This window comes from Lupinus angustifolius, chromosome LG16 (genome assembly GCF_001865875.1).
Source record: "Lupinus angustifolius cultivar Tanjil chromosome LG16, LupAngTanjil_v1.0, whole genome shotgun sequence".
NCBI lineage: Eukaryota > Viridiplantae > Streptophyta > Magnoliopsida > Fabales > Fabaceae > Lupinus > Lupinus angustifolius.
In genome coordinates, this window is record NC_032024.1 from 13,329,549 (window position 1) to 13,342,698 (window position 13,150).

A 13,150-nucleotide genomic window follows, 5' to 3' on the forward strand; every position below is an offset into this window, starting at 1 on the left:
ATTAGTTGTTATTATTCTATCAATCAAATTTAAAAAGGAAGAAGTAGAAGTAAAAAAAGGTGACCTAGTGTACTCACCTAGTGGATATGAGAATGATAGATGTATGCAACTTTAACTTATAAATGGAGAGATCGTTTACATGTTTAATTAATTTATCTAACATTTAAATGTTTAAAAGTCTGTTTGTGAGTTGAGTTTCATAGGGGAATGAAGAGAAATAGAAAGCTCCAGACTCATCTCGATAGTATATTTCATGGCTCCTAAGCCTTTCTTTTCTCTTCCTCTTCATCTAAAATCCAACTCAGAAACAAACCCTTAACGATATTAAGATAGGCATCATTGGTCAAACAAATATTAATTAATTTCAAATTTAAATCATGTGATTTTAAATTATATCCGTTTGACCAATCAGATGCATTGTAATGTTGAAAGAACAGCCATATGAACAAAATTAGGCATTAAAGCACTCACTCATTCCCATAATTCATCTGAATGGGATGAAAGTTGTTTGGGGTAGGTGCTTCAATAATGATATCACTCCTTGATATCATTATTCCTTCAGCCAAGATTTGGTTGACTAGCTTCTGGAATAGAAGGTTGATGTAGCAATGGGTATGTCATAGGTATAGTGTTGGTTGCACAACAAAAGAGAAAATGATAAGATAATAAATAAAAGTGAACTCATGTAGCTATAATTTGCTATGTTATGAACCACTTTTCTCACAATACAAAAATATATCACCTAGCCTCCATGGTTTAAGAGAGAACTTCCAAAAAGTAGTACATCTTCTCACTACAATTATTTCTCTTAAAGGTATTGGGAAATGTGTATTTAAACATTGCCCACTAAGACAATGTTTTAGTTCCTTTTTTCATTTAGTATTTAATTTAGTAGTGTAGCAATTTAGTACACAATAATTAGGATAATTTCTTCATTTCCATAACATTTTATAAAAAATATAATCTTGTAGGAAGAAGGCTAATTCCTTTTGTTGATTTTATAGCAAAGTAAGGATACTTTATATGTAATGATTTTTGCACTTATTGGGGCTGAAATATATTTGGTTGTCTTTATGTGAAGTGATTCTAATCTTCAATAGATTCTTGTATTTTTTGTATTACAAAGGGTATCCTCTCACATTTTTGGGTAAGTAACTAATTCCTTTCGGGGTTCGTGGCTACCCCTCTCAACAAGTGTCGCTCTCAGGAATCGAACTCTCGATCGACCTTCGGGATCCAGTGAGGCCTTACACCATTAGACCAACACCTTGTTGATAATAGATTCTGGTTTAGAAAAAACTTATGATGCGAAGATTTTACCATGCATTTGATGGACTCCATTATGTGTGGTAGCCAATGGAAACCTTTGAGTAGAGTGAGACATCATTGTAAGAAATTGTCTGTCAATCAAATGATTGAGCATAAGTTTTTGCTTTTTCAATTCTAGACATTTGTAGTAGTCCTTGAAGAAATTAGTGTTATCTTCTTCCAGCATCTCCCATATTGAATAATTAAAAAGGGGGAAAATAAATCAAGTATCAAACGATGTTAATATAATAATTTTTTTAATAACATAGCAAATAGATTATTGTTGTTTTTAGAATGAACATTGAAATATATAAATGGTAGGACAAAGCTTAGAAATGGGTACATGTAGTAGTAAACACAGGAAGTATCTTTCCATGAGTCAAGAGTGCATTCAATGCTTTATCTTTATCCATATCTAATTGTAGCCACGTTTCTATCAAATACTTGACCTACAAAAATTGTTTGAATATTTAACATAATTAATGAAGGGTCAAACAAATTAGTCCAAATTAGCTTATGATAATTTTCTTTTAAAAGTATGACCCAGATAGATTATAAACAATGGATTTTCTTACATGATAAACATCCTGCCAAGATGGACTGTTATCATTCTTTGAAGCAAATGCTGATTGAGAAGGTTACTTACTCTGGAATTGATAGGGTTGTTTCTGCCAAATCATATAAGTAATAAAAAACTTGAAAATAATAACAAACCTCAATGATGTTTCTCACATTTGACATTATAAGTTTACCTAACCCAATATCTTGCCATGCATTAGCTTTGTTCATTGCTATTGAATTTGGCCTAATATGTACATATTGAGCATTAGTAATGTTATTGCTTAATGACTATGAGATCACATATTCAAATCCTGAAAACTGCTTCTTCGCTTATAAAGATAAGGCTGTGTATGTTTACCTTCCTCAAACTCCAATAAGTAGGAACACTAGGCCACCTTTTGTTTATGTGCATATTGAGCACCTTTAACTATGCTATTGAATTTAACCTGTTATTTTTAATATGTTTGGACCAAATTCTAACAATGTTTTATTTTGACAATGCTTGTGCTATGATGAGTGTTGGTAAGTCACTAATGTGTTATTTCCAAAAATTAAAGATATCTGATAAAAAAACATGGTTAACATTGGAAGTACAATAATACTAGATATTCAAATGCTTAATTTTGTCTACCAATATGGTTACATACAAAATATCCATTGAGTTTATGAGATATGGAAATCATTGTGGATACTGTAAATCAAGTAATAACATAAAAAGGAATATAGAGGGAGAGAGAACCTGCAAATTCTTCATTTTAGCTGAGAAATTTAAGATATGACTAGCTGTCAAAGCCTCAAGTTGATTTGAACACCTAAAACAAGAATACCATTGATATTATGAAGCAAAGTAAAATACATTCTTCAAAACCATGCAAATCTTGAAGCCAATTATAAACTTATTATTCAACGTTTGAATCAGTAACATTGACAAAATTATATAATTTAATCTAGTTTCTTTTACTGCAACATGGAAACACACTAGATCAAAAAATAAAATAAAATAACAAGCATTGAAAAATTACAAGTTTTGAACTGTTCATGCTGTAAATAGGCTATTAATATTGCAAGGCTTCTATCTATAATTTCTTAACTAGTAAGCATGCATGACAATATTTGCAATTCGATACTTAAGGTGATGTGAAAAAATGTCTGAAATAATTGTTGGATACGGGCAAGGTAAAACACACCTAGATGGGGTGAATAAGTGTTACAGATCACTAGTCTCGGTTTTCCAATAAATGCGTAAAACTGAAACTCACTATTGTTAATCGATTATGAGTATTGTTAATCAATTATTTCCAGCAATGTGTAATCGATTATTAACAGTCTTAATCGATTATCCTGAATCTTGTTATTCTAGAAAATTTGATTTCTTGCAATACAATCAAAGTGATTATCAATTTTTATGATCTTAATTTGATTACGGAATTTATCACAGATTATGAACAATAAGCATAAATCACATAAATAAAAAACTCAAAGAATCATAAAAACTGAAAAGTAAAAGATATAGGGAAAAGAAGAATGCTCAATGATTTTAATCCTGGTTTGTTTGCGATCCACTTGCAAACTACATACAGGTCTCCCCTTCTGATCTCGAAAGATTTTCTTCACTATGGAAATTAATAGTTCTTCCAATACAAGTAACAAGAACTCCCTTATCGAATTCGTTGAGCCCTAACTCGGTTTGACCACTTCACTCGCCTACTCGGATACCAACACCTTTCACGATTTTGGCCCCAGCCGCTTTCTCACTCTATCCAAGACTTCATGCCCTCGTGAAGATACCAAAACTTCTCTTTTTTCGATGATACCAACACGCCAAGAGAATAACTCATTGATTGACTATTTTTGCTGAGTTGTGATGCACACTTAATGTGCTAATGTAACTTTGAATCTCAACTCTAAACCTTCTGCAGAACCCTCACAAGAAGCCTAAAGTAGATGTGATGAAACTACAATGGTATATGAAAATGCATGAAAGTAATGCACTCTTTAGAAAAGATTTTTCACTCTTTTCTCTCAATGATTTCAAAGAAACTTTGCAAGAATTTACTCTATGCTTTTGTTCAGATAATAAGTAAGATGATATGAAATTTCTAAACTTAGATTCTTGGATTCTCTTGTTTCCTTTATTTCGTTTTTGTTATTATGCACATGGGTTGAAAATACAGCTTTTATATAAAACTGATTTTACCTGTCATTAATCGATTAACTCTCATCTTAATCGATTAACACATTATGAAAATACTAGTTTTCTTTTATATCTTAATCGATTAACAACTTCTTTAATCGTTTAATGAACCAGAAATACCAAGAAGTTAGCTACTGTAACTTCCTTTAATCGATTACTTCTTTCCATAATCGATTAACAGATTTTTACGTGACTTAATCGATTATTAACTATTATAATCGATTAATATATTTGAAAGTATGTTTCTTTGGTGAATGGTAAACTTCTATATGATGTATGAACATGCAATGCATGATTTTGAAATAGATAACACTTCTATGCACAAAAATCATGCATGCTTAATGCTTATGCATGATTCTACTTATCATATATGTTAGGATGTTATGTCTCATTTTATATGGATTCATTTTAAGCTCTTGTGAGACTTTCACCCAAAGTTTATCTAACCTAGGCTCAAACTAAGTAATCATCTTAGGACTTTTAGAATATAAAAATAATATTAAGTTTATGATGTTGAGCTTGAGTCTTCGGTATGTTGTTTGTTACGATATCCATATCTTCAAGCTTCCATTAAGTCCTTGTCTTTATCAAAACCATATAGGTTAATCACATATACAATCTTTGACTATATATATAATGTCAATAATTGCTTACATCATTAACTTTGAGAAAATATAAAATTTAATACAAATTTTTTTACTTCAACACAATCAAAACAATAACTACAATCTATAGAGAATCACTGGTTTTGAATTTTTAATATAATTAATACACAATTCTGCAATGCAAAATTCCTATTTTTAATTCCTAATCCAAATATTGTTATCAGAAATTAAATCTTTGATATTTAATTTAGTATGATATCGAATCTAATGAGTCTTATATTATTAAACCATTACATTAACTTTGGACACATTTTAGCATTCTATATTTAAGGTGGAGTAACTTAATCTTATTTCATTTTATTTTATTTTTAAAGAAATAATAGATGAAATAATGATTGAAATTGGGAATTGAAAACACTTAGCAATCATATCTATTCATTTCTATAAATTCTAGCAAAACAAAGACGAATATATATATATATATATATATATAAAAAGGAATGATAATCACTAATAGTAATAAGTGTGTTTAAGAAATAGAAAGAAGAAAAAGTTTATCATAACTTACTACTTCCCGGAGAAGAAACAATTTAGAGGGAAATAGCAACATGCATTTATTATAGTATTTAATTTGGAGGGAAATAATAAATATTCATAGTATTTGGAGGGAAACAACAAATTTTTACAGTATTTGGAGGGAAACAAAGTACACTTTATGTCACATGTTTATCACTTATTTACAACTTCTCAAACTTTTTTAATGAATACAACTTATTCAACTTAAACTTTAAGCTATCTATAAATCTCATTTAACATATCGAATTACCTACTTTGCTGCCTTGTTTCACGCTCTGGTTCATAACTTCATTATTCGGCCACGAACCCATTTAGAGTAGCGATGTTGGGCTTTTGCTTAAATTTTGCTTCAGTTAAGCAAGAGTGGCTAATTCATTGTCTCAATATGAAGTATTTTGTGTAGTGTATGAATGTTTGTTAACTTGTGTAATTTGCCAATTCATGTTCAACTTGTATAGGGATTCATGGGGTAGTTAGTATTAGTTAGCTTGCTTAGTTGTCAACTTAATTAGTTAATTAATTAACAGTTAATTATAGAAGTTTTCCACATATGTATTGATCCATACTCTTCATCAATTGAATAAAGTATTTTCAATTTCAAATGATTTCCCTTCATTTGTTTTTCTCTCTTCTTCTTCCTTTACTTCAATTCTTTTCTCCCTCTAATTCTCCATAGCAACTGTGTTTTTCAACAACATATTCTCAAAAATACTCAGCCATATAATCTCATAAAAATTCCTATAGAATACTTGGCAAAACTCATGCATGTTATGGTAGAAATCATCATCAATTCCTCATTTAGTCTTCAATCTCAGTCAGGAATCCTTTTGTCATGGTGATATTTGCCACTCTTCTTGTGGTATGTACAAGATCACTTCGGTTTTTAGAGACTCAAGACTAATCTTTGTGATTACAAATCATCATTTGTTGGATATTAGAAATCAAGGAAGAAGAAATGAATTGTATATTTCATTGATTGAATAAATTGAATTTGATGATATTGAATTGAATTACAAAGTTACAATGAAAGTCTTATATAAAATGAATGAAAGTTAATTAGCCAAACAACTAAAACTAACTATTCAACTAAAAGGTAAGTGAATTTAAACTAATTACTAGGCCTACACAATATTAATCTAAAATATCAAAATATATTTCAACACCCCCTAAAGCTAGAGGGTGAATGTTGACAACTCTTAACTTGGACAAAAGATGATTGAATTAGAAAGCTCTAAAGACTTTGTTAAAAGATCTGCAACTTCAAGTTCTGCATAATATTCTTAACCATTGAAGGGAATGCATGACCAAATTTATTGTCACTCAAGTTGAGATATTGAAATGAAGAGATTTCAAGAGATAGAAGAATCATAAAAATATATACTTGAAACAAGCAAGGTTGTGCTAAGAGAATTAGTAGAAGAAATAGAAGAATTCTTAGAAGAAAATGAATTGAAATTGAAAGTAATGACGTTGTTCATCAGGAACCAACACAACAAAAAGAATATCAAAAAAGATCAATTGATATTATTGCTCAAGAATACCGTATTGGTTTATTAGCCAAAGAATAAGAGAAATATAGAATATGATGAAATACAAACAATATTTATTCAAGAATAACAATGTCAAGAATCTCATTTTGGTTTATGGGTCAAAGAATGAGAGAAATCTAGAATATGGCGAATATGAGTAATATTGGCTTCAAGAATAATAAAAGAATAATATGAGCAATTTGTACTCAAGAATAACAAAATAAGAATATGATGAAATATGATCAATTTTTGCTGAAGAATAAAAAAAAAAAAAGAGCAATATTTGCCTAAAAAATATCAAGAAGGATTGAGAGAAATAGAAATTATGAAAATTGTAAAATAGAGTGATAAAAATACCAAATATTGTTGAGGCTAAATATGATGAGTTGAGAAATCCAGGTTGTGGTGTGATTGTCCTAGTTCCATTGCATGCAACTATTGGAGACTTGAAGAAAGCTTATGAGGATGCACCGAGAGACACTAAGTGTTTGTTTGAGAGTTGAATTTTGGAGGGGATGAAAGGGGAAGAGAAGGCTTGGGAGTCATCTAACAAGTGTATTTCATGGCTCTCAAACCTTCCATTTCCCTTATTTCCCCTCCAAAATTCAACTCTTAAACTAACCATAAATGCATAGCAGAAAGGCTTATAGTGATAAGTTTTGCAGAATTGATGGGAGTCGGTGAAGTCCATAATGCACCAAAGAAAAAAGTGACCTAAGACCTTGGAAAACTTGAAAACACCATCCTGCATAGATGAAGAAACCGAAAAAGAAATTTCTTCTTCACCAATTCATTGCTTTTTATTTGACCTAGAGTGAAAAATGAATTTTGCTCATAAGCAAAGTAAACATAGGAAGAAAGGTTGATGGAGATTGGAGAAGAACGTGGAAGACATAATTAATTGTTCTAATATCATATTAAAAATTAAAGAACCGTAAAAGAATTGTGTATTTCATTTATCATATAAATTGAATTACAAAGTTACAACTGAAGCTTTATATAAAAGAAATGAAAACTAACTAACCTAACAATCAAAACTAACTAATCAACTAAAAGGTAAATGAATTTAAATTAGTTACTAATCAAATAAAATATCAAAATATATTTCTAATATTGGAGAACAAGCTTCACTTTTTTAATTGTCCCATCTTAGGGTTGAATTTGGAATCTTCCCGCTTCATGCACGTAGCCTTTAGTTAAAGCCCATGTTAAATCCTTGATGAATTTCTCTAATGGATGTTATTGTTGTCCAGATTCACTGTCCAAATATACCTATAATTGACAAGGAAATTGATTCACTTCTAGTCCGAATTTGGAGAAAGGGTATTTCACAAATATTGTGTGTCATCTTATTAGATTTCTTAAAGGCTATAGATAACTAACTTCCGGGAAGTAGTTTTTGACATAAGATGAAAATAACAAACACTGTTCCATCAGTCTTGGACAGTGCTAACAGAGTGCTGGGCCTGTGAGGATGCAATCCGATATATTTAAATTGTTAAAATCCTTCAACACAAAGGTTTTAACCCTTTTTATGCTCTTCCTACCATATAAAATATGTTTCATTCAGCTGATTTTTTTCCTGGCTAACGAATATGAAACTTATGCAGGTCAAGTTGACTAAACTATCGTATGTTAGCTTGGAACCAACTAGCATAATCTTGTGACTACCTTAGAGTTTGTTATGCCAAAGTGTTGACCATTGCACAAAAAATTCGTGTTACTAATTTTGTTGCCTTGTTTAAAGGCTTTTTTATGTCATAGGTGCACATTTATTGAAAAATTAGTCTTTGTGCATATACCAAGATGACTTTAATGGAATCGTGCTTACATAGTGCTGTGTGAATGATATTTACAAAATATCAGAATTCACGGTTAACTATATAAATATTGTTGATGATTTATGAAATAAAGTGAGTGTCGTTTGGTGTAATGGTTGTGTATATTTGCTATGGGTTTGTGGTTGTGAGTTCAATCCTGTGCTTCATCACTTTTGAGTTCAGGTTTGTACACCAATATATCATAGACTTAACTCATGGTTTGTACACCATAGAAATGAAGCAACTAACATGATAAGGGAAGGTCATGTCTATTGCGAAGAATTGACTACGGTGATTAATGAAAATAACCGAAAAGCTACATGTCAAATAGTACGATGTTTTTCACAGGAATCAGGAGTCTCGGAGGTTAAAGTTTCTAGTACCGGTGGTAGTCGACACTCAAGAGTATACACAGTGAGATTAATCGAAAATTGGTATGATTGTGAGGAATTTCAATCACTTAAATTGCCATGTTCTCATGTTATTACTACTTGTGCATCATTGAACTTAGATTATGGGCAATTTATCTCACCAATTTATAGGTTAGAGAACTTGCAGAAGGTTTATGAACATGAGTTTCAACCCATTGGAAATGAAGAATATTGGCCTCCTTATTTAGGTCCAACCTTCATTCCTTATCCCCTTATGTGTAGGAACCGCACTGGAAGACCAAAAACTACATGCATACACAATGAAATTGATGATTCTCAATCCCAACAAATTAAAAAATGTGGGTGGTGTAGGAGTGAAGGACACAATAAGAAGAAATGTCCATTTAGAAGTACTGAAGTCGGTCGAAGTTCAAGGCAAAACTAACTTATGTAATGTTACAAAAAAAATGAAACATATTGGTCCAAGTCATATTAACCCTTCCCTTCTCAACCTTCAGAAAGACTACGTCTCCACCAATATATGGAATGGTGGAGAGGTTATGTTTCGAGCAAAATACAATTTTTGGCAACAATTACCATTTGCACAAGTGTTAGAAGTTATTCGTAACACCGCATTTGGGCACATTCTGGATATTGGTAAAATCAAAATCAACAATCACCTCATTACAAGATTAGTTGAGAGATGGAGGCCGGAGACTCATACCTTCCATCTACCTATTGGCGAGTGCACTATAACCCTTGAAGATATCGCATACCAACTTGGGTTACCCGTTAATGGAGCTGTTGTTACTAGAATTACAAGCGCAAATTGGTAAATCATTTGTCACAACTTGTTGGGTGCAATCTCAACTGATAAACAGATTATGGACCAAAGGATCCAAATGAGTTCGCTAGACTCAACCTTTGTTGTTCTCCTAGAGGGTGCTGACGATTTTGTCATTGAACAACATGCAAGAGCCTTCATATTACGCATGATTGGAGGTTTCCTCATGCCAGATACATTAGGGTCACGAGTCCACCTGATGTATCTCCCATTGCTGGAGGACTTGTCACAAACATACCAATATAGTTGGGGTTCAGCTGTATTGGCATGTCTATATCGCGAATTATGTCGTGCAGTGCTCATTAGTCGCCAGATTGAAATTGGAGGAAGCTTGCATCTTCTAGAGTCGTGGGCATATGACCGCATCCCAATGATAGCTCCAAGACTACACGACGATGACTTACAAATATTCCCTTTAGTCCAAAGGTAAATCTTTTTTCCAATTTTTTTTCCTAATTTGTTTAAATTATAATAGTTTATATTTCAAAATATTTATATAATACTAACTTCATATAACATTACATTTTAGGTGGGCACAACATCTAAACACCACCAACATTCATGGTCACGCAACCAACATAATACAGTCAATGTTGGATCGCTTGCGTATTGATCAGGTAATTTCTGTAATTTGTTATTATTAATTTATTTATTATTATTTCTAAATTTTTTATACTAATTCATTACTAATTTTTTTTATATATTAATTTGTCTGGACCCTATATAGAAACATTACCTATGTGAGCCCCATACCTGATGTAGCCCGAGCACGTGTACCACTCATCTGCTTTACACTTGTTGAGTGGCATGCTACTAATAGGGTGATGAGGCAGTTTGGTCTACAACAACCTATCCCAAAAGATCCAATTAATCTGGAGAAACAACACAAGATGGATCTACGTGGGAAAAATGACTACAACTGGCCACAAAAGCATAACAAGTGGATTCAAATTTGGAATAACTGGGAAATCTATGTGGTAAACGGTTTTCCCGATGACCACCCTTTGTATTAGTACTTGCAGTATATGCAATGGTACTTACAAAGGACAAGGAAATACATCTCCAGATGGAGCATATTCGGTCGGATCAGTAATAATAACAAACTTCTATTTATATTTTATTTTAAATTGTATTGACATATTCTAACATTCTAATTTTTTCCACTTTTTTCAGTACAATTTTATTAAAATGATTCGAGATAAGTGTGCTTCTACAAATGTGTTTCCAAATCCGTTGCAGTTACTAAATGACGTCTACCTAAACTGTAATGAGATGATGGAAGCGATTTCTCAACTACTTCCAACCGCCTTCTCCTCAAGTACTTCTCAAGCTCCTCCTACACAACAATTTCAAATGCCTATCGCACTTGACTTTCAGCAACATTATTAGAGTCAAACTCAGACGAATACTTATCCGCAGGCATACACTCAAACTCCTCCTTCTCAAGAACAACAACCCTTTGGGTTTGAAGGTTTCAGAGCAATGGGTGACTACTTCTCTCACTTAGCATCTTCTTCGCAATATCAAGGAATGTCATCAATGTTTGGCACTACTTCAAATACTCCATCGTCGACATTCAACTCTCAACAATATTATCAACCGATAATGTCTTCACAACCAACGAAGACGATGAAGATGATGACAATGATGAAGATGATGACAATGATGAAGACAAAGATGAGGAGCAGCCACAACTAGTTTGAGGTGGAAGACAACATCAATCACAACAACAACTAAGTGTCCAACCACCTCGAAGGAGGAAGGCAGCTGGATGTGGAACATCATCTTATAGACACCATTAAAAATTTTTATTCTTGTTCTGTTTTCTTTCATGTAATCATTTTCAAATTCCTAAGACAATTATCAATATCATTTCTATGAAAATTTCTTATTATTTCAATTTATGCATTTAAAGTAAGTGTTAAAAAATATCAAAAACATTAACCAAATTCCATAAAACTAACACTTTACTAAAATTATAATATTCAATTAAATTTTACAATTTTAATTTAAAGATAAAATTATTTTTATACACTAAAAATCATAAAACAAACTCCTAAAACAATAAATAACAATATCAATTTCGTGTAAATGGGAATTTCAAAAATTACCATATCCCATCCAATCTCGTGTACGGGGTACACGACTATGGAAGTCGTGCATGCCATACACAACTTCTCTTCGGGAGAGAGAGTCTGTAAGGAAATCGTGGATGGGGCCCACGACACTGGTGGGAAATCGCATTTCCCATCCACGACTTTGGTGAAATCATGGATGCCCTCCACGAGATCCACAAAAATACCCCATTCCCATAATTAATTCAAAAGGTACCCTAAATGTGGGATAGTAACTACACTACCCACATAAATTTTCCATCAATCTTTTGCATAGTTAATCAATGCTTCAAAAGTAGTGTGCATGTTTTGCAGTGTATTGTTTAATCAGATTGCAGAAGCATTAAATTGTCTTCTTTGACTACACTGCACAAGCAAAGCCAGTATTTGTCTTCTTGCTGGCTTTGTAAGGCGTGAGAGGAAGCTTGACTGACTATGCATATAATTAAAAGTATTGGTCAGAAACTTTTTGGTAGAGGGGTTAAGTTAAAGCTGGGGTCTTTCTTACACATTCACGTGTAGATATAAAGTTGCAAGCATGGGTATTCAAATGTTTCATAAAGTTAGAAGAAAAAACTCTATAAACATTAACTCTAGTTCATACATGCATTCGTCTAATATGATAATTGAACTATAGTTAAAGTATATACACATGCATGCATTTCATAAATTCATTTGTCTAATTAAATTTTTCCATGTACCAATTGAATTACAATCAACTTATACATAATAAATGTTAATAAGGTAATAAATAATTAATAAACTAATGATCATCATAGGGTTGGTTAGAATTTTCACATAGTTCTCTAAATTGTAATCAATATATCTTTCGATTATGACTTCTGGTCCTTTTGTCATTCACATTTTATAATTTGTTCGGATTGAACTTGATGTATCTTATTATGTATCAATGTATTTTTTCATAATAAGATTACAAATGAAGAATGAACCTGAATAAGAAAACCAAAATTCTTTATTACCGAATGTTTGAAACTCGTTTCCACACACCTACCTTTATATGATTATCAAATTAGTAAAATAAATTACCTACAATCTAAATTCCATACTACATAAGTTGTGATGATATGCTAATTTTGATGATAAATATTCTCCATAATCACATTAAAAAGAAGCCGAGGTCTAAAAACTATCACACTTCTTGTAAAGTAACCATCTAGAGAGAAAATAGAAAAGAGAGTGAAAGAAGAAAATGTGTAACTGCTATTAT

At 31.8% G+C, this 13,150-nt stretch overlaps 1 protein-coding gene and 1 long non-coding RNA gene across 2 annotated transcripts; one reads left to right on the forward strand and one right to left on the reverse strand.

Annotated features, from left to right (window-relative positions):
• Window positions 1,674-2,689, reverse strand: LOC109329713. The gene is made up of 3 exons (XR_002105577.1): window positions 2,609-2,689; window positions 1,884-1,976; window positions 1,674-1,757 (listed from the first exon to the last, which is right to left on the reverse strand). It is a non-coding gene; the product is annotated as an uncharacterized LOC109329713 (long non-coding RNA).
• LOC109329331 (serine/threonine-protein phosphatase 7 long form homolog) lies at window positions 9,432-9,800 on the forward strand. The gene has a single exon (XM_019563003.1). It carries the CDS (start codon window positions 9,432-9,434, stop codon window positions 9,798-9,800), a length of 369 nt encoding a protein of 122 aa, XP_019418548.1.